The following is a 22,245-nucleotide window of genomic DNA, read 5'->3' as shown; positions in this document are numbered from 1 at the left end:
AAGTCCCAGAGTCTGGACAGCTGCACTCTTGACCCAAGCCTTCTGAGCCTGAATCAGCTGAGGTGAGTCAGCCATGAGTGTGTTATGCAATGCAGATGTATCTGGTGCAGACCCAGACTCAGGGTTGGGTAACAGTATATAATGGGGGCAGCACACTGCTGGGCCAGTGTAGGGTCCTGCAAAGGAAGTCCAGATATTTGGGCATTTGCAGGTAGAAGACGACTTCAGTAGCCTGACAGCAGCATTACTCAGATTTAGATTTGTTTGAGATACCCCGGGAAGGGTTTGAACTAAGGATGTTAAGGACTAGTCGACTAGTTGGCTACGTCTAGACTGGCATGATTTTCCACAAATGCTTTTAACGGAAAAGTTTTTCCATTAAAAGCATTTGCAGAAAAGAGCGTCTAGATTACCACGGATGCTTTTCCACAAAAGCACTTTTTGCGGAAAAGCGTCCGTGCCAATCTAGACGTGGTTTTCCGCAAGAAAGCCCCGATCGCCATTTTTGCCATCGGGGCTTTTTTGCGCAAAACAGTTTTTAGCTGTCTAAACTGGCCCTCTTGCGCAAAAACATTTCCGGAAAAGGGCTTTTGCCCGAACGGGAACGTCAAAGTATTTGCGCAAGAAGCACTGATTTCGGACAGTAGAACATCAGTGCTTTTGCACAAAATCAAGTGGCCAGTGTAGACAGCTGGCAAGTTTTTGTGCAAAAGCAGCCACTTTTGTGGAAAAACTTGCCAGTCTAGATGCAGCCGTTGATTCCCCCTCCTTGCTGCCTCTCTCAGAGGCAGCAAACGGGGGGGGGAAAGAGGGGGCTCTTCAAAGCGGCAGTGCCGCACAGCTGAGCCCGGGATCAGCTGTGTGGCACTGTTGCATGTGGAGCCTGGGGTTAGCTGGGGACTCCCTAGCTGATCCTGGGCTCTATGTAGTATTTCAGTGGAACCCAGCATCAGCTGGGGAGCCCCTAGCTCCACGTGGCATTTCAAATCTGCAGTTCCTTGCTAACCCTGGGCTCCATGCTGCGCTGCCACTTTGAAATGCACAAGAGCCCCTGCTGGGACTCATACTTTTCAAAGCTGGCCCCTGCATGCAGCCCAGAGTCAATGGGACTTCCCGCGGGCCCTGGGCTGCACAGGGAGTTCTGCATTCCTCCTTTGAAATGTACAAAAGCCTCAGCAGGGGCTCTTGTACATTTCAAAGGAGGAATGTGGAAGTGGGTATGAACTAGTTGAGTAGTCCATGCAAATTCCATTGACTAGTCAATTAACTGTTACTTAACATCCATAGTTTGAACTTTGTGAGTTGACTGAAGGTTTGAGCCACAAGAGCTGGAGCCAAAAGCAGTTGCCCAGTAGATGCTGGAGCTGAGGATCTTTGGTGACATTGCAGCTGGACAAAAGCGTGAATGTGCCCCTCCACAGTCAGATACGTGGATGTGCCAGAGTGGGGAACAGCCTTGACAATGTACTTCCACAACAGGTGGTATGTGAGGTCTCTACCAAGAGCCAATAGCCCATTCAACAGCATAATCGCTGCAAAATGGATGGATGGATAGTATTTTAGGAGCTGTGTCTAAACAGAAAATGATGTTCTCAGGGAAGTTTAACCAGCAGGTGACATCTCTGCCAGGTCCCTTTAAAGCAAACATTCCTCTCTCTGCCTGGTCAGGTGCTACTGGGCATTGTTTGTTTCTCAGTGTAGGCCTGTTTGCATGATTAAGAACCAGAATGCTAATCGAGGGATTGTGCAATCTTCCAGTGGAAACTTACCAGAAGAAACAAAACAGCAGGAGGGGATCCTGCCTGGGAGTGAAGACAATGGAGTGCTGGGAATTAATCCCAGCTAGGCATGCAGAGGAGGAAAGCAGTCAGTGTGACTAGCCTGGTGGAAAAGGGACGGGTGAAAGGATGTCAGGTGAGCATTGCAGGAATGCAGTTAAGTGTGGGGCTCTAGAACATGTTATAAATGGAGCCACGTGTTTCCAGTACCGCTACTGGCTGTCACTTGAATCTGTCTTCATGGTTAAATAAACTTGCTCTTACTCTCACTGTAAACATGTCTAAGTGTGTGTGGTGCAAAGCTGAGGTGGGCTGGGTAAGCTGCAGATACAGGTCTATGGGGAGCGGGGCCTGGCGGAGGCAGGGCCTGGAGCATGCTGGCTGCTCACCTGTAGTGAGGGAGCTGGGATGCTGAGACCTAGAGAGCAGGGCTCCTTGCCATTGGAGATGGTGGGGTGCCTCCGAGCCCAGGCATCACGCTGCACCCTGCCCAGGTGGAGTTCCCCCTGTAGGACTCCCGAACCCTGGGGAAGGGCCCTTTGGTTCCCCCAGCTCCCTGGGGTAGCGGACTGTCTAACTCCCTTACGCTCTGACCCACTTCACCCCCTCACTGGTCTGCCTACCATGGAGTGTCTGGCTTCCCCTGCTCCCCGAGGTTCCCAGACTGGAAGGGAAGAGAGGCTGTGCCTGCCCCCCGCCCCCGGGCTCCCTGGCTGGACTGGGGAGCTATATCTGGCTCCCCCCTAGGACCCTGTGACTGGGGGGCTGTATCAGCCCCCCCAGGGATTCCCTGGCTAGCAGGGCAGTATCTGGGCTCCCTGGCGGGGGGGCTGTGGTTGGGGGGGGCTGTCGGGTTCCCGGGCGGGGGGGGGGGGGCTGTGGTGGTGGGGGGGCTGTCTGGGTTCCCTGGCGGGGGGGGGGCGCTGTGTGGCGGGGGGGCTGTCTGGGTTCCCGGGCGGGGGGGCTGGGTTCCGGGGGGGGGGCTGGGGCTGGGTTCCCTGGCGGGGGGGGGCTGTGTGGCGGGGGGGGCGCTGTGTGGCGGGGGGGCTGGGGCTGGGTTCCCGGGCGGGGGGGCTGGGGCTGGGTTCCCGGCGGGGGAGTGGGGGGGGGGGGGGGGCTGTCGGGTTCCCGGGGGGGTGCAGCGGCCCCCCCCGGTGCCGGGCTCGCGGCGGGCGCCCCCTACCGGCCGCTGCGGGCGGCGCGCAGGAAGCGGGGGCGGGGCGGGGCGGGGCGGGCGGCGCGAGCCCGGATCCCTCCGCTCCCGGCCGCGGCCCCCGATCGCTCCGCGCGGCCCGAGCCGCCGCCTGCTGCCTCCGCTCGGGGCGATGCGGGGGGGCCCGGCGCTCGGGGCGCTGCTGCTGCTGCTGGTCCGCGGGGCGCCGGGTGAGTGCGGGGGGGAGACCGCCCCCCCCGAGAGACCCCCCCGGCTCCTGCCCCCCCCGGAGAGACTGCCCCCCCCGGCTCCTGCCCCCCCGGAGAGACTGCCCCCCCAGGCTCCTGCCCCCCCCCGAGAGACCCCCCCCTCCGGCTCCTGCCCCCCCCGGAGAGACTGCCCCCCCGGCTCCTGCCCCCCCCCCGGCTCCTGCCCCCCCCGGAGAGACTGCCCCCCCAGGCTCCTGCCCCCCCCCGGCTCCTGCCCCCCCCGGAGAGACTGCCCCCCAGGCTCCTGCCCCCCCCCGAGAGGCCCCCCCTCCGGCTCCTGCCCCCCCCGGAGAGACTGCCCCCCAGGCTCCTGCCCCCCCCCGGCTCCTGCCCCCCCCCGAGAGACCCCCCCCTCCGGCTCCTGCCCCCCCCCCGGAGAGACTACCCCCCTCCGGCTCCTGCCCCCCCGGAGAGACTACCCCCCCGGCTCCTGCCCCCCCCCCGGAGAGACTACCCCCCCTCGGCTCCTGCCCCCCCCGGAGAGACTACCCCCCTCCGGCTCCTGCCCCCCCCCGAGAGACCCCCCCTCCGGCTCCTGCCCCCCCCGGAGAGACTGCCCCCCCAGGCTCCTGCCCCCCCCCGGCTCCTGCCCCCCCCGGAGAGACTGCCCCCCAGGCTCCTGCCCCCCCCCCCCTCCCGGCTCCTGCCCCCCCCGGAGAGACTGCCCCCCCAGGCTCCTGCCCCCCCCCGAGAGACCCCCCTCCGGCTCCTGCCCCCCCGGAGAGACTGCCCCCCCCTGCCCCCCCAGGCTCCTGCCCCCCCCCCGAGAGACCCCCCCTCCGGCTCCTGCCCCCCCCGGAGAGACTGCCCCCCCAGGCTCCTGCCCCCCCCCGGCTCCTGCCCCCCCCCCCCGAGAGACCCCCCCCTCCGGCTCCTGCCCCCCCCCCGGAGAGACTACCCCCCTCCGGCTCCTGCCCCCCCGGAGAGACTACCCCCCCGGCTCCTGCCCCCCCCGGAGAGACTACCCCCCCTCGGCTCCTGCCCCCCCCCGGAGAGACTACCCCCCTCCGGCTCCTGCCCCCCCGGAGAGACTACCCCCCCGGCTCCTGCCCCCCCCCCCCGGAGAGACTACCCCCCCTCGGCTCCTGCCCCCCCCGGAGAGACTACCCCCCTCCGGCTCCTGCCCCCCCGGAGAGACTACCCCCCCGGCTCCTGCCCCCCCCCGAGAGACTACCCCCCCTCGGCTCCTGCCCCCCTCCCCGGGGAGACTGCCCCCCCGAAGAGACTGCCCCCCTCCGGCTCCTGCCCCCCCGGAGAGACTACCCCCCCCCCGGCTCCTGCCCCCCCCGGAGAGACTACCCCCCTGCTCCTGCCCCCCCCCCCGGGGAGACTGCCCCCCCGAAGAGACTACCCCTCCTCCGGCTCCTGCCCCCCCGGAGAGACTGCCCCCTCCGGCTCCTGCCCCCCTCCCGGGGAGACTGCCTCTGCCCCCCTGGAGAGGCTGCCCCTGCCCCGGTCCTGGCCCCCCCCCCCCCCCGGGGAGACTGCCCCTGCCCGGCTCCTGCCCCCCCCCGGGGAGACTGCCTCTGCCCCCCCCGGGGAGACTGCCCCTGCCCCGGTCCTGGCCCCCCCCCCCGGGGAGACTGCTCCTGCCCCGGTCCTGGCCCCCCCCCCCGGGGAGACTGCCCCTGCCCTGGCTCCTGGGCCCCCTCGGTGGGGCCCCTTGGTGCGACTGTCCCTGCCCCTGTCCTGGGGCCCCTCCGCACAGGGGACCTTGCCCTGCCCCGTCTCCTTTGGGTCCCGTTGGTGCGGCGGTCTCTAGGGTGTGTGGTCTCCCTGCCATGCAGTACTATTTAGGGGCCTGCTCTGGCCCCGTTGCCCAGGGGGTCTCGTTGGTTTGGGGGTCTCTGGGGAGCTCACTCTTCTCCCATCATCCCAGCTCCCCTTCTTTGTGTCCCTTGGAATCTGACCTCTGCGTCTCCCTGCCTCAGGGCCTGCAACGAGTGTGGTGGGGTGACACCCCCGTAACCTCCCACTCCTGGCCCCACAAGTGTGGGGATGCGCATGGGAAGAGGAGCGTGTCCACTGCCTCTGCCAGCCCCCCAGACAGGGAGATGGAGGGAGACTGCCAGCCTGCCTCAGTACAAATTCAGACGTGTTAATGAAACTCTACAAATCAATAATGGCAACTTGGGGTTGGGGTGCTCTGTTGGGTTCCCTGTTGTGTTTACAAGTTGCTTGTGGCAGTGCATGGGAGCCGGGCAGGATATGGTACTAGAAACCGATGTGGAAAAACATGGGTCTCTTGTTTTGGCTAGGGAAGCACAGAGTGCATAGACAAGCACCCTGCGATATGAAATGTAATTCATTGCTAATGTAAAGTGTTATAGGTAACAATACAGGGAATTAAAGTACTTGTGCTGACTTTACCGTGCCTCGTGGAGCAGAGCAGAGTACCGCTTGAGGGCCCAGATCACCAGTTCTGGAGTTTTCACTGACTTCTGCGTGTTTAGCATGTTGCACTTGTGACACTATTTGGGGGTGAGAGGTATCCAGGGCAGATCTCTGTCACCTGCCCGCAGCATGAGACAGCCTCGTCTGTGCCCAAAGGGGAAGATTCCCTCAAATCTGCCAGCCACTGGGAGGACAAGCGCTCTGCTGCAGGGTCCATGGGCCTCACCTTCTGCTTGTACAGGCTGCCCCCCCTTTGATACACTCAGGTGCCGGGTCCCTTCTCTTCCATGTACCCACACAACGTTCACTCTTCCACTGCCTCCCTGGAGCAGTGCCCCAGCTTCACCTCAGTGCCACACTCTCTTTAGTGCACGGCAAGTCCTGTCTATAGTAAACCCAGATAGGAGTTTTTTTAGCAAAGCAAAGATAAAGATCTAAAACAGACACAAGTGAAAAGGCTGGAAACATGAGGTTACAGAGAAAAGAAAAACATTACATGCAAATCTAGTGCCTCTACTTTTTTAAAGAAGTTCTGTACCCATCTAGTAAGATACTTCTTACCCAGTGATCAGTTCTTACAGCATTTGTCCAATCTAGAGAAGTGGTAGCGACTGTTCCTGAAACACTCACGCAGGTGTCACCTTGGTAATGGATAACATCTTTCTTCTTGTCTGAGACAGCACCAGACTTTTGTTCCTTCAGAATCTGGGTGTTTCATTAACTTCAGCTCATCTCTGGGTCTCTTAAGTATTTTCTACACCAGTGGTGTTCACAGTTACGTGGCTTGTGAACCACATGCTCAAGCCGGCATTTGATCCAGCCTGTAAGCACAGGGCTGGGTTAGATCAGGTTGAAAGATGTTGACTGCACTCATTCTTGATTGAATTAGCTGAGAGACACACCTCTCCTCAGGTGACATGCCTCACTGCATACAGTTTTCGAACAGAAGTCTGTACATTTTATATCTCTCCAAAATTTCCCCTGCAATTTGCAGTAACTTTAACCATCATCTAGTTCTTAGTTTTTGGCAGAGACCATGTACAACCTCCTACGATGAATTATTGAGAAGATGGTTAGACACAGGTGTAATATACCATCCTGGGCATGTCTCTGTCACAGTAAGGTTGAAACCAAAGTATTTTAGAGTGTTGCTTGGTGTACAATACTGGGAACGTTGAACTGGTCGAAGGAAACTCCGGTGTAATAAGACTAGTAATTTCACTTCAGTAAATGTCTTATACACATAATGAATGAATAATCTGGAAGCCCCTGCTTTTTGACCATAGATTGTTAATGGAGTGACTGAGCATTTGAGCTTTACTTTGGAAGCATTCAAAAATCATTTTAACAAGGTTACATTATTCTCTAAAAATAAGAACCTGACGAGTCAGCAAAATAAAACCAAAACAACTGGCAAGTGCTGTAAATTCCATTGCTTTCTAAAGGAAAAAACCTAGAACGGAAAGATCTATGATTCTATGAGAGCCTAGAATTAGATCTGGAAGGAACCCAAGAGGTCATCAAGTCTGATCCCCTGCACTGATGGAGATTCCACAACCCCTCTTGGCAATTTATTCCAGTTTTTAACCTTCCTGACAGGTAGGAACTTTTTCCTAATGTCCAACCTCAACCTTCCTTGCTGCAGTTTAAGCCCATTGCTTCTTGTTCTATCCTCAGAGGCCAAGGAGAAAATTTTTTCTCCCTCCTCCTTGTAGGTACTTGCCTCCTTGTAACACCCCTATAGGTAGCTGAGAAGCACAGTGCTATATTAAATTAAAGACCTCTACTGAGACAGTAGCTCTGGCTACTCGAAGGAGCCACGCTGTAACACACTCTTTTTAAAATTGCCTTGAATCTTTTAAACTAGGTGTTTGATTACTGGCGGCATAAATATTTACTCGTGAACAGGTCTGCAGAGCTGGAGATCACACTCATTCTCATCATTGTGCCACTACTTGCTTGATACTGTTAGCGGAGGCCAAGTTACGCCTGTGTTCTGGTCAAGGTGGAGAATATAGTTCACATTGTCTCACAAGTGATAGACGCTGTTGGATTTCATACCTCCTGGGAGAAAGTCTTTTTGGTAGATGGATTTGTGGATGGCTTGCAGCACGCTCAACAGTCTTTTGTTCTTTCCTGTCCGTACAATGACGTCTACATTTCTCATTGGTTTATGCTATCCTCACAGGCCATTTTAGAATCACAGGGCTGGAAGGGTCCTCCAGAGGTCATTCAGTCCAGTCCCCTGCACTCTAAGTATTATCTAAACCAGTGGTATTCACAGCTATGTGCCTTGGGAGCCACATTTGTAACCACCATTAACCAAAGGAGCCACATGCATGCCCTGCACCCGACCCCACCCCACCCCACCAAACATATACATACAATCCTACTAAATGGATCATTAGAGATATAACCTAATATTCTAAAGTTGTCAGTACCAGGAATGTAGCTAATTTATTTGTTGCATACATTGAATTGCCTGGCTGTCAGTTTGATGTACGGCTGGCTCTTCCTCAGAGAGAGACACTCAGTGAAGTTGGGTTCCCTGCTTGAGTCGGCAATTTGAAGGGACTTGTGTGTGTGCTGGCGCGTAAGAAAATTTCTCCTGTTGCGTTGCAGTTGGGGAGAAGGATGCTTCACATTGGTGAGAGGAGGGGGACATTGCAACGTTTCTTTCTAATTTTCCCCAAACACTCTCCTTTCCTTCAGGTCTTCTCCTACTCCCAGACACTCCAATGGGAATCTGTCCTTTTTGCCTTGTCCCCCCCTTTCCCGTCCAGAACAATCTCAACTCTTTTTCTTCTTCCCAAGGGACATCTCTCTTCCCTTTCTTCACATGCCAACAACTCCAGCCCTGTCTCAATTGAAGCCAATGCCAGCTGCCTTTTCTCACAGTCCTCAGGATCAGGCCATGATGCAATAATAACTAGCCCCATTCCTCCAGTCTGCAGATTTGTGGGGCTTAGGGAAGAGCAGGCACTCTTCCTCTCAAGGTGCTGCAAGTCAGCTGTTAGCAGGCTCCAGGAGGGAGCCGTGAAGAGCCGCACACTGCACCTGACGATCCATGTGCGGCTCGTGAGCTACCCACTGGGTATCCCTGGTCTAGACCTTTCCCGACAGGTGTCTGCCTAACCTGCTCTTGACAGTTTCCAATGATGGCAATTGCACAGCCTCTGCAGGCAGTTTAGTCCAGTGCTTAGCCACTCAGACAGTTCAGAAGTTTTTCCTCATGTCCAACCTAACCCTCTCCTGCTGCAATTGAAGCCCATTGCTCTTGCCAAGTGAGCCAGGGCACAGGGTATCAGTGCCAAGTTCCTCTGTTCCCTGGGGGTGCTCTGCTCCAGGCCCTGCTCCACTCCACCATTCCCCTGAGCTCCCACCCCTAGCCTCCCTCTGCCTGTACCGGTCCTGTTCAGTCCCCACCCCTGTTCCTCCCCTTTCCTCCCAGGGCCTCAGTAGCTGAAGGCAGCGGGTGGGAGGGAGAAGGGCTGCTCCATGGGGTGCTCGGTGAGTGCTGAGCATTCCCTGGTTTTCTCCATGGATGTGCCAGCTGTGGCCTCAGTGCCTGTGCTGCAGGGATCAGTTCTGGATCCAGTTCGGCTCAGTATCTGCGTCACAGACCATAGAGAGCACTAGAGGTGTCCGTGGTTAACGTGACATTTAACCGGTTAACTGATTAAAGGGGATTTTACATCCCTGGAGAGTTCGCTTAGGAAGTTAGAGGACAGTACCAAGCTGGGAGGGGTTACACATGCTCTGGAGGATAGGATTAAAATTCAGACTGGTCTGGACAAGGTGGAGAAATGGTCTGATGAAATTCAAGGAGGATAAATGGACAGTGCTCCACTTGGGCAGGTACACTCAGTTTCACACATGCACAGTGGGAAATGGCTGCCGTGGAAGGAGTACTGCAGAAAAGGATCGCAGGCTACATATGAGTCAGCAGTGTGACACTGTTGTGATGAAAGCCGACATCCTTCTGGGATGCATTAGCAGGAGTGTTGCAAGCAGGGCCTTGTTATACTGATGATGTGACAAAAGAAGTGGGTGGAAGAAATTAAGGCTTGGAGGTGGAAACTGTGCTTAGTGTTTGACCATGTATGGCAGGGGGTGTGAGAACTCCAGCAGTGTTAGGCCATGGGTTTGGGAAGCATGAAGGTTTGCATCTTCAAAGCCTTTTGGCCCTGCGTCTTCTGATTAACGTAAACTGTCTTCCCCCAGAAATAGTCAACACTGGCCTGCTAGGAGAAATGTTCCATTTACTTTGGGGGTAGGATTAGTCCATCTTAGGCCTGGATTATCTTCCTCTATGGTGGTAGAGCTGTATTCTGAGGCAAAATTATTTCTAAGTATGTTTTGCCCAGTTTTGCCCAGTAGTGATTTGGAGAGGTCAGATTAGCCTTGAAAGGACCAGTGTTCTTGGTTATGAACATGTGGTGGATTCGTTACTTGCAGAAATAGTTTATGCTTCCTTGTGGGGTTGCAAGATGCTGGCTTTGTTCAACTAATGATTCTTCCACCTTAGTTCAAGAAGTTGTCTCTTGACAGTAAACTTCTCCAACTGCTGTTGTCTCTAGACCTCACTCTCTGGAAAAGGTTTGAAGAAGGCTGACTTTCTAGTTCTCCTAATCAGTTTTAGATCTAGATGTGATATGGAGACCATGTGTGTATTATTGGTCCAAGTTCTTCTGAGCAGTAGATGAAGGTTAGTTGGTGATGCTCATTTTTCAGTGATACCATTGGTCATTAGGTGATATTGACCAGTGTTAAGTAAAAAATAGTTTTCCCAGTGAAGAATTTCTAGGTTAAAAATGTTCCTTACTCAGGCTGAAAAGTCGAAGTTTAAAAAATGTTCACAAACTGAATATTTAAAAAAAGGCTGAGTTCAGGTGGTTTTGATGTCAACAGTTTTCTGTGTTTTATTTTTAATACAATTCATTTAAACTTCAAAATGGAAAGCTATTTTGACCTGAAAAAAAAAAAGAGAATTGCTTTGAAAATGTCAAAGCAAAATGTCTTGAAACATTCAAAATGTATCTTTTTTTAAATTGAGTAAAAAAATTTGTCAGAACTGACACTGACCCTTTCCTGCAAAATGTTTTGATTTTGACAAATCATCTTTTTTGTCAAATTCCCAACCAGCTCGAATGTTGACCGCCAGTGGTCCTTGGGAGTGAAGCTGTGACTGGAATTGTCATGAGGAAAGAATGGAGCTACTCAAGAGTATTTTTAGATGTGTATTTAACTACCCTGAGAGTTCTTGCGCAAGGATCCACAGGGTTCTGATGTCAGACCTCTTGCTTCACGCAGAATGAAATTGATGTTATGCTACAGATGACTCAGCTCTGTCTGCATGCCATGCAGGCGGTGTAGTGACTTGCTTTTTCTGCTTGAATGAGGCTTGGCTGAGCTGAAGTGCGGTCTGTAAGACTGAAGGGATGGTAGGTTCTGGAGATGGAGGTGATGTTGGGTCCATCCGCCCTTGCTAGGGAGAGAACTGATGATCCCAGTCTGGGGCCTCTGATCAACAGCACCACAGAATAGGCAAACACTGGCATTTTTACTTTTCCCGTGTGGGAGATTGTCTCCCCAGCTCTTGGTTGCAGACCCTGCACTGTTCTCAGCATCGTAGTTACTGCTAGATGGAACTGCCGCAGTGCGCTCGCCACAGGGCTGCTCTGAAAACACTTGGGAATTGGCGCTGTTGCGGAAGTTAGTGGCCCACTTCCTTAGGAGCGAGGGGCCTAAGTAGCAGCCTTGCACTTTTAGACTCCCTTAGCTGCTGTCAGCTGGGATGCTCTTGCTAACAACCCCAAGACTTGGACTCTTGAGATACGTTTGGAGGGGGTGTGGGAAGGCCAGAGAGGCAGGCTGTGCTTGTATTCAGGAGATCATCTTTGCCTTTTGAGTCACTTCAGTTGGACAGGGAAGTTCTAGCCAGCGTAATCAGTGTTGTTGTTTGCTCTCTTTAAATCACTGACACTGTAAGTCAACGGGCACTCTTCTGTCCTACACATTGCGTAGGACTGGAATACCCGATTTCCAGAGCCAAGGTTCATGTTGTGAAAGGGAGCAGCACAGTTGTGGTTTGGGAATGGTCTGGCTGAATGTGCTTGTTTAAAAGGTGTTGTGCTGTAATCCACGTTGTCATGGTGATATTGATCTTGAGAGAGCTGGAATTTGGATGAACCTTGTTTATCAGGTTCTGAGCAGTGAAAGGACAGCAGTAGAGTTTGGAACACTTGTTTCTTTTGGAGGAGGAAACTTTATCTGCAATAGCCAGTAGACACCACTTTTAGCTGCATGTAACTTCAATCCCTTGTGTTTCAAGTTTGCCTTGTTGGCGAGGATCCATGGATCTAAGGCAGAGGTGGGAAACCTGTTTGGGATTAATGCCTCTGACCCATGGAAAAATCAGTCAGGAGCCACATACAAGTGAGAAACAAACCAACCAACCCACTTCAGGAACATGGCCCTCAACTGATAAGCAGTAATAAATAAATAGCGGGAACTCCTCACTCATGCAGCTCGGAGTACCAGTGTTCCCCTTGCACTTCAGCCTCATGGAGGTGCCAAGGCTCAGAGTTTCCCCTCTTCTGGGGGGTCTGGGGCTAGTACATTGTGTGGACCCCCTAAGCTGGGGGGGGAGGAAATGAAGGGTTCAGTGTGTTGGAGGGGGCTGCCATGGAGCAGGCTGGAGGTGGGGGTGCTGGGTCTGTGTGGGAGTGGGGTGGGGGCGCGGAGTCTGGGCACAAGGGAGGGTGCAGGAGCAGGCTGGGGGTGCAGGGTCTGGGCACGATGCAGGTGTGGGGGAAATCTGGGTGGAAGGGGTATGGAAGAGGGGGCAGGGAATGGGGATGCCTGGAGTAGCTCCGGGGGGGCTCAGCACTGCTTGGGCTGGCTGGGAGCAATGGGGGTGGAGCCTGCAATCCAGTGTTGGGGACAGAGCTTCCCTGTGCTGCCGTTCAGTGCAGAGCCACTTCTTCCCTGCAGCCAGGCTGAGCGTGGCTTGCCGTGATCAGCCCGTGGGGTCTGGGCTCTCCCCGCCGTGGAGAACTGGTGCTCCAGGCACGTGGCGTGGGGGGCACTGAACCTTGGCACCTCCTCACATGGCTGAAGCGCCAGCACCTGCTTGCCCTGCTGCAGGGCCGTGGGGGGTGGCAGGCCGGATCAAGACAAGCTGCAGATGGTGGGTTCCCCACCCCGATCTAAGGAATGTGTGGAGTGATGACCATTGACTTTGAGACATTGCATGCTTCGCCTCAGGGCATGTCACTCTGGCTGGAAAACTGGCGCCTACGTTTCCAAGCCTCGATGCTAAAAAGCCCTTTGTAGTACATAGTCCTCGTTTCTATGAGCTCATGCCGAGGTCTTCTTGCCAACAAAAGTCAAGTCAACATGAGGGCAGCATCTTGTGAAAGCCTCTCTGGAAGGAACAATGGCTGTGTCATGTTTAACATACAGTCCTCCCAGAACTCCAGAAAAAATTAACAGTCAAGCTGGAAAATATTCTGTTTCTAGAGCATACGCCCTCTGAAAGCACACGGATGAAAACGGGACTTTGGATCTCAATAGCACATGGGCTTCTGCTGCTCGGTCCCTGTGGGGCATCGTAGTCCTATTTTAGCAGTATCACTGGTAGTTGCTATGGAAATAATGCTGATGACAAGCAGTGGATTTATGTTTTCTGGAGGGGTAAAAACTTTTATAAATTTGTTTTAACATTAGCATTAAAGAATGACAGAAAACGTTATAGAGAACATAACCACATCTATTTCTTCATCAAATGTTTTTCAAAATACAGAGACGTCAGTTTCTTTCTCAATCTTTAATTGTATTAACTCAAATTAGGGTTACTAAAGCGTTTCTGTTTTTACAAATGCATTGTGTTGTAACAAGTATTTATGTAGTGTTTTGGCTTTGGATTGGGTGAACACTTTCAGTCTGAAAAATATGGGAATGCAGGAGGTAAAAGGCGTAAGACTGATACAGCAATAGGTTAGAATCAGTGGATAAAGAAATCATAGTCGATTAACTCAGTTCAGCTTTACCTCCCACCGCTTCCGTGGCTCTACTGTGTGTGATATTGTTCATTGAGCTAGTGGGAGTATATCTCCGACGAGTATGCTCAGATTGGGTGGGCCTCGGTGCTAATTCCAGCCCACCATGGCTGTGCCCCTGCCTTACTGATCAGTCTCATGGAACGCTGGCGTGGGTGGGGGCGCAGTATTGCCCCCTATAAGGACCCTCCCGATTAATTCTCTGAAGCTTGGTAGCGATCAAGAGGATGAACAGTGCCACGCTGAGATACTGCTCCTGATGTCCTGGGGCAGGGGTTTCGACCTATCCGACAGCACTTAGCTTCGGGGCGTTTTCTTGCTCGCGCCTTGGCAGTGTGGTGCCCGGCAAGCTTTTCTCAGTGCGAGACTCTCACCATCGTTGTTTTCTGTGGAGATGAGGGTGTAGTGCAGGGCTACTCAACACACGGGCCGCATGTGGCCCACAGCCCATTTGTTTGCGGCCCGCGGGTTTACGCGGGGCTCAACACACGGCCCGCGGGTAGGATCCTTCGAACATGGCCTCCACTGGGAACACGCTCCATAGCGGTGAGGCATGTCCCTAGCGGGGTGAGCACTGAAAGACGCAAGCGGACGGGCTGGCTGGAACAGACCAGGTACAGGGTATCAGCGTTTCTAGCCTCCAGGGGGAGGTGCTGGGAGCGCCGGGGCATTATGGAAAGTGCTTTGAATTCATGCCTGTCAGTGTGAAAGAAGCTATTTGCATGCATATGCAACCACACTTAAGTTGCAGCCCTCGGCATGAGCTGTGATTATCATTGTGGCCCCCGGGGCTTCCAGAGTTGAGTAGCCCCGGTGCAGTGCCTTGCTGCGGAGTTTCAATTTGCCCTTGTATTCAAACCACCGCTAGTGCAGAAAGTTGTTGGGCTTTGATTCCTGGTGTCCTCTTGGCCTGTCTTAGCTAGATATTCAACTTTGGAAGTTGTTGAAGTTTAACACCGTTAAAACCTTACACCGCCCTTGGCATCCTAAGAAGCCAGGAAGGTCAACCCAGTGTCCTATGATCAACAGAGTCCTATTCTGCTAGGTTAAGGGAGATCAAAAGATTTGAAAACTTGTGCTCTTTATTGCTTAGCATATAAAAATACCTGGGATGGCTTTTTAATAAACGTTCTGCTTGTTTTCCCATAGAACTGTCAGGAATGTAAAGTTTGCTGTGCCTGGTTTTGTTGGTGCATTAGTGGGAGGTCTAGGGGGTGTTGTGAGCTTTTACTATCTTCTTTGAAGATGTGGAATTTAACGTTTTGAGTGAATGAATGCATTGTTAGCCACTGACGTTAGATAGATCTCTACAGAAACAAACCAAAGTTTAGCCTGTTTGATTAAAAAAGCCTTTCCCTCTTAATATTGACAGTAAAAAGTTTTTCAAGATACTTGTATGAAAAGTTCATGTATTAACACACCGTATTCATAACCAGTATCTGCTACCTTTAAAAGACCTATTTACATTTTGATAGCTCCTTCTCTGTCTTTCTCTTATTTAGAGTCCCAAAATGGTAGCAAGTAGTTCTAAAATCCCCTTCATCCTAATACAAGGCTATTCTTTTTTCAATGAAAGGATAATCTGTAATTTATTTCTCCATGCCACTGCAGTTGGAGGGCCTGTCCTTTTCCACAAGTGAGCTATCTCACCCAGGCCCATCCATTGTCAGAGTTGTACCCTTCTTTGTACTGTAATCTGATAGACTTACTAGGGGTTTTGCGGGCTCCCTAACTAGCTAGCTTAAACTGTATTTCTGGCTTTTCTTCTCAATGATGGGCATTCCCACTCTTTATGCACAGTAGGGAGGCGAATGCTTAACCGATTAACCGGTAAGCCTCACCCTTAACAAGTGAGGCTTTCCTGTTCCAAGTGTCAGAGAGGTAGCCGGGTTAGTCTGAATCTGCAAGAACAATGAGGAGTCCTGTGGCACCTTATGGAATATCAGATGTATTGGAGCGTGAGCTGTCGTGGGCAAAGGCCCACTTCCTCAGATGCATGGAGTGGAGATTCCAGAGGCAGGTATAAATAGACAGGCCTAAGAAGAGAGTTCCAGTCAAGAGTAAGGCTGGAGCTAACGAGGTCAGTTCAGTCAGGGAGGATGAGGCCCACTTCTAGCAGCTGATGTGGAGGTGTGACCCCCACGAGAGGGGAAACTGCTTTGGTAGTTAACTAGCCAGTCACAGTCTGTGTTTAGTATCAAATCAAAACTAGTAACCTGTTCCAGTTAACCAGTGGAGACTGGAGCAGCTCCCCCCCCGCCACACGCAGGGGGCTGCTGCAGCCAGCCACAGTATCCCCAGCCCCACAGCCTGGCGGAGGGAGTGGGGGGACTGCTCCAGCCCAGACCCCTTTAATCGATTAACCAGTTAAATGGGGTTTTACATCCCTATGCAAATGTCCCAGCACTTGACTCCTTTGGTATATATTTTTTCTTAGCTTAAATGTATTCTGCCTTCAGTACAAAAGGAGGACAGCCTCGTCTGGTTTCTCTTTGTAGGTGGGGTTGTTGGGAGTGTACCCTGTTGATGTCTGGCCTAGTGTAGAGGGAGTTATATTTATCCATGTCTTCATATTGCTCTCGACGCTCATCCCTGATAGCAGTGTTTCTAGGAAAGGCAACTCTACTTCCTCAAAGGCCGCCTCAGCATCTAAGGATAACAGCAGGCCTGTGTTTGGATTTGTTCTGCTCTGCCTATCTTGACTGACGCTTAGGACTTGTCTGCTTCACTGAGTTGTATGTTATGGATGAAACCAGTTTGACAAGTGTGTATTAATTGGGGCAGGACCGTTTCTATTCTTCTGGTTGTAGTCTTTGAAAATACTTCCTACTTTAAGAATTAAAAGTGGTTGAAATAAGTTACGTGCAGGACTTTGTGTTTGCGGGTTTGATGTTGTTATGCCATTTTTCATTACAGGGGGAGTCTTCTTACTCTAAGAAATCATTAATGTGCTTGGCTTCTCGTTAGTGATATGTCATCTTCTAAAACTCCTCTGGAAAGCCCTCGTGTGATTTTAATAGCTTCTGGGACCGCCTTCCTTCATTGTTCTTTTTAAGTCTCTCAGCTAGTCCTGTGTTAAGCTTGGCATGATAACCTCAGCGTATGCCAGAATTTCCCCCCAAGGCGCCTTCTAGTTGGAAGGCACAAAGATTTGTGATTTCCTGCGTTCAGCAGTCTAACGGTTTTACATGTTGCTACTCTTTTACATGTGATGTTTGTATTTGACGTGTGCCTTTTACATCTGTACTCAGCCCGTGGCGCTCTTTGCCACAGGACATCGGGAAGGCCAAGACTGTAGCAGGGTTCACAAAAGAACTAGCTGTATTCAGGGAGGATAGGTCCATTGGTGTTCTTAGCCAGGGATGCAGAAACGTGCTCTGGTGTCCCTAGCCTCTGTTTGCCAGAAACTGGGGATGGGTGAGAGGGGATGGGCACGGATCGCTTCATGATTGCCAGCTCTGGTCAGTCCCTTTGAAGCATCTGGCATTAGCTGCTGTCGGAAGGTACTGGGCTAGGTGGACCATTGGTCTGACCCAGTATGGCTGTTCTTATGAGTTTATTAACCTTATTCCCCTCTCATGAGACCCCTGTTTCAGCCAGCTATGAGGGCCTTCTCAGCTGTCTCCTAACCTTTCTCTTACCGGCTGTCTCTAACACTCTTAGTTCTTGGAACAAAAGTCACTGGTTCCTCAGACTTTCAAGCCTAGAGAGGGCCTCCATGTCTAAGGTTAAAAAAAGCAGAAGCATAAATAAATCACAGCTTTCTGGCTGCTTTTTACATCCTAAAGAATCAAGAAGCAGCGTGAGTTCATTCTGTAAATGTATTTTATTCGTTAAGAGGATCCTTTGCCAATAAAGTTAAATCTGGGATAAGTTATCACATTTGCATTAACACCTTTCTGGCTAGACACTTAAGGTGCTGCAGAGTCAGAGCATCTCCTCCGGTTCCTTGGGAATGTCCGTCAGTGCATTTGATGCCGCCCTGTCTGTGGCTGCCAGCTCTAATATCCCTGGAGAGACTGTCGGATGTACAGACCCACTGGTGGAGGGTTGGCTCTAGTCAGTGTATGTCATCACTGCAGAATCAATGTAGCCTTTTTTGGGGTGCTGCCCGCGGACACGCCTCTCACATGAGTGGTGTTTTCAGCCTGGGCTACTTGGCCCTACTAGGGATAGAGGTTAGAGCCTGAGTGTTGTTCTCTCTGCCTGGTAACCCACCCGTTTGGCAATGAGGACACAGGCTAAGCCACTTGAGTACTGCTAACCCTCCAGTGCCTTCCCACAATTTTCCCCATGTGCCTAGGGCAGACAAGCTGTGCCATAATCCACAGGGAAAGAACCATGGAGCAGCTCATGGGATCACCGGCTGTCCTAGCGACGTATTCGGGTGAACGCAGCACCAGTGAAGACACAGGCATAGCTTTGCACTGTGGCTGCTCACACCTGGCCTAGGCTGGCCAATTGCCAGTCACCTGTGTGGACACTGCAGTGAAGATGAACTCTCAGAAATCCAATTTTCTGACAAAACAGGAGATGAAGTCAGAGGAAACTGCTTGGATTTGTTGCCAGCTCTTTCAGGCTGAATAGGCCAATCAGTTATATGCCGACCTAATGGTTAACGAAGGCAGGAGGGAGTTTGTGAGGCAAGGGGTGTGATTTAAAAACCTTGCTTGATCCACTCGGTCCACGTGCAGCTTTAGAAGAACAGTCTGGCCCGTCTATTTTGTCTCTCCAGATAAAACCCTCTTCCTTCGCATTAAGGAAATTTTCAGTGAACTCAGTGTTAAGCATAATCTTCATAAACTGTTTATTGTGGGTGTGTTAATGATAGTCAAAGCTTTACTTTTATTTTCTGATTCTTGCGCATGGCTTGGTAATGTAGTCTAGGCGTGGTTTTGGATGTACACAAAGTACTGCACATGACTCATTTAAATCAACGTTAATTCTTAATGTAGAAAATATTTTCAAAGACTATGACCAAAGAAGTTACTTCTTTGTGTTCATTATTAAATTGTCTTCCTGCATTTCACGGTAATTGTAACAATGCTGCTTGCACAGAAAAGCAACTAATTTTGCTATGGGAGCTGTAAACTCTAACTTGCTTTGTGCATTTAAAAGGATGATACCAAGTTAAATTATTTTTAGCTTTTTAATGTAGCACCTCTCTCAATAATTTGATATATATTTGTAATGCAATTGGAACAATTTAAATCTTACTTACATTTGATTGCTTTTGTGTAGTCTATTTTAATTATTCAGGCTGAAGGAAGTACACAAAGTAGTTGGTTTCACTTCTGTTTAGTCAGTTTTAGACGATCATGCACAAGGTACAGTTAAATGCTTGAGTTGTACTGTCCAATTTGTACAGCGATTGAAATTGACAACATAACCCTCCTTGGTTTAATGATCTGCTAGGCAACAGTTCAAGGCGACACTGTTTTGTTGGAAACACAGGGAATTAATCATTGCTCTTCTGTGCTAGTATTTGGGCTGATAAACTGGGACAAAGGCTGCAGGCACTTCCTTCTACTGTACGAATCGACTCTTCTTTGCCTGTTCTGCTCTACTGTGCTTTGACTCAGCTGCAGGTTCTGTATTGAAAAGCTGAACGCAGTCACCCTCTTATTTCCTTATTCTTGGCCATGCCAAGATGCTATTGAAAGTGGAGTCTACAGTGGTGGTCACGTGCTAGTTACTCCTCAGGGCAGCTTACAAAAAGTCAAGTCCATTTTCACAGGCATCTGTTTGCAAGTACTAGTGAAGAGGAAATAAACCAGATCATCTGGTTGTCACCCTGTTGGCCATATCAGTGTGGCATTGAACATTCAAGCCCTCTTTGGTAGTGACGTGTGAATACACACCCCTGTCCCCCTGGACCAGTCCATTCAAACTTACTACTGGTCACTTGATTTCTTGTGCTACTTTGAGTATCATGAGGATCCTAGAGAGTGAAGTTGCTAAATCTTAATCTTCCCGTTTGGGTTTGTGACAGACATTTTGTAAGCAGAAGCCATGCTGGCCCCAAAGTAACCTGAGCTACGGGGCCAGGCTGGGTGCTGCACCCGTGGTGTTGGTGATCCAGTTGTGTAGTTACTGTGGGTTCTGTGGCTGTTTGCTATCTAGGCGCTGCAGATGTTGCTGGTAAGTGAAGAGTTGGTCACAGGAGCAAGGTTCAATCAGACTGCACGTTTTTGGCAGCTGCAGGGAAATAATTGTTCTAAAGCTGTGTGGACGCTCTTGTTGCCTAGTAACCCTGACCTAAGAGGTTATGGTAGGGGGCTCGGAGAGGAATTTTGTCCGTTTCCTGACTATGGAGCAGGGGCTGTACTGTCTAAGTGCTCCGTTTTCTGAAATCAAGTTAATAAGGAACAGACTTCCACATTTTTTGAAGAACAGAATTGCTGTAGCTTTGGATATTGGGCTGCAAGTTACAGTGTCGCTAGACATCTCAAGGGGCATATCAGTTACTTACGTGCTCAAGGGTTGTTGAGAAATTACTTTTCAAGCCTCGTTGGAAAAATTCATGGCCAGAATGTAGAGCTTAAACGTTCTGGTTTGACAAGGACTTGCTGCCCTCTACCTCCAATTGCTCCTGGATCTAGGTGTCTGCTGCACTCAAATACACGCAATCGAAATACAGAGACAGAAGTTAAATGCTCAGGGTTTGATACCAATCCACGACAGCAAAGCTGAAATAAGGGGCCGTCTGTCCTGCAGCATGCAGGCACGTGGGTCCGTAGATCAGTAGAGCAACAGTGCAAGTAGTGGCAGGAAGGTACTGAGATCAGTGGTGTTCAGTGTGTTACTAGCACACAGTCCCCTGGAGCTGGCAGTTGAAGCAGACAAGGCAGACGAATTCTCCACTTACAGGTGTGTCTATTCTGTTAGTGACTTATCTGGGGTTGCCAGGTGACCTGTGTTTAACCAGAATGCACAGTGAAAAAGTCACCACCGCGGACTGGGCTCCTAAAGTCCTCTTGGCAGGGGCTGGCAGGCTCCCTGCCTGGGTCCACATGGAGATGTGCCCCTCAGCTCCTAGGTGGAGGGACAGCCAGGGCTCTGTCTGCTGCCCGCACCCCATGCACCAGCTCTGCAGCTCCTATTGGCCGGGAATCTCAGCCAATGGGAGTTGTGGAGACTGCACCTGCAGGTAGAGGCACAGCCTCCTGACATGATGCTGCTTCCAGGAGGCCCCTCAAGGTAAGTCCCACTGGGGCTAACTCCCTGCACCCCGATTCTCTGCCCTAAGTCTGAGCTCCCGCTTGCACACAGACTCCATCCTGGTGTCTGACCTCCTCCCATACCTCTGCCGCACCCCTGGAATCTGCACTCCTAGCCCAGAGCTTGTACACCCTCCCCAGGGCCGTCCCTAGAGGGGTGCAGGGCCCAGGGCACCCCTGTAACCCTCATTGCCCTGCCTTTTCCTGCCCGTGCTCCATCCCGCCCCCCACCCCATCTCTTCTCCCAAGCTCCATCCCTGGTCCACCCTCCCTGCCTTTTCTTACCTTTGCTCCGCCCTCTCCCATCCCAATTGCACCTCATCCCGGATAGGAGATTACCCGGGGGCCTGGTGCGGGGCAGCAGCAGTGGTTGGGCCATCCCATTCCCTGAGCGATGGGGCCCAGCAGCTATCTCCCAGCCGGGCCACAGCAGTGGGCAGTGACACACCTCGCCTGGTCCAGCCGCTCGGCTCCGCTCCCCCGAGCCGCCACCCAGCTGGGAGAAGGGGCGGGACAGGGACAGGGTGCGGGTGGAGAAGGAGCTGGGCAAGGGCTTTTTGGTTCTGTGTGAGGAGAAAGTTGGCAGCCCAGCCATATCCACCAGCCCGTGCCTGGGGCTGTGCTTGAGTCGCTGAGTTCAGCCTGCTACTGGCCTTTCCTCAGGGTTTGGATTCTGGGATGCAAATCTTCTTCTTCTGAGGTTCTGGGGTTTGTTCGGAAAGCCTGCCTGCTGCGAGAAACAGTGCCCGTGTGGCTTTGCTACGCAAACATTGGGGATTTGAGCGTTCCTTTTGCAATCCCTTTGACTGCCTTTGGCACTTGAAATATTACACACCGCAGTGTTTGAGCTGCCATGATGTGTGATGACTCCTGGCTTAACTCTCCATTGCTCTTCTTCCAGCTCTGCAGTGCCTGGACTCTCTGCGGCCTTGTGTCAATGAGGGAAAATGCGTCTCCTATCGCAACGGCACAGGACACTGCAAGTAAGTCAGCTGGACTGGCATCTGCTTCTCAGTCCAGGCCTCAAGGCAAAGAGCCCAGCGGCTGCGCTCAGGTCAGGCTCCGTGTGAATTCTTGACTGACAGTAAGAGCTTTAAGCCATGGCTTTCTCTGGACTGTAGGCTGCACACTCGTGAGAGAACAGAAAATAGAGATTAGAGGTGGAACGATCTATAATCAAGCTCTTAAAAATGGTTCCCCACATGACTCAGCTTCTCTTTGAGCACGGTGTGAATTAAGGATGTTAAGAACTAGTTAACTATCCGATAAGCATTTGCATATTGGATAGTTGAGTCGACTAGTCGCTCCCCTCCCCCCCCTTTGCTGCTTCTATCAGATAGTGACAGCAAAGGGGAGGGAGGTAGAGGG

The 22,245-nt window shown here is 51.9% G+C and overlaps 1 protein-coding gene across 1 annotated transcript in view; it reads left to right on the top strand.

The window, feature by feature from the left end:
- The first annotated feature begins 3,006 nt into the window (after positions 1-3,006).
- Positions 3,007-22,245, top strand: part of NOTCH2 (notch receptor 2) — a 78,406-nt gene continuing 59,167 nt past the window's right edge. The window contains exons 1-2 of the mRNA XM_089780646.1: positions 3,007-3,161; positions 21,779-21,860. Coding sequence (XP_089636772.1) covers positions 3,104-3,161; positions 21,779-21,860 — 140 coding nt within the window. The 5' untranslated portion in view covers positions 3,007-3,103. The remainder of the gene's footprint in view (positions 3,162-21,778; positions 21,861-22,245) is intronic.

This window comes from Pelodiscus sinensis, chromosome 9 (assembly GCF_052426305.1).
Source record: "Pelodiscus sinensis isolate ZL-2025 chromosome 9, ASM5242630v1, whole genome shotgun sequence".
Classification (NCBI taxonomy): Eukaryota; Metazoa; Chordata; order Testudines; family Trionychidae; genus Pelodiscus; species Pelodiscus sinensis.
The sequence above is the reverse complement of the archived record's forward strand: the minus strand, read 5'-3'. Positions and strand labels throughout refer to the sequence as shown.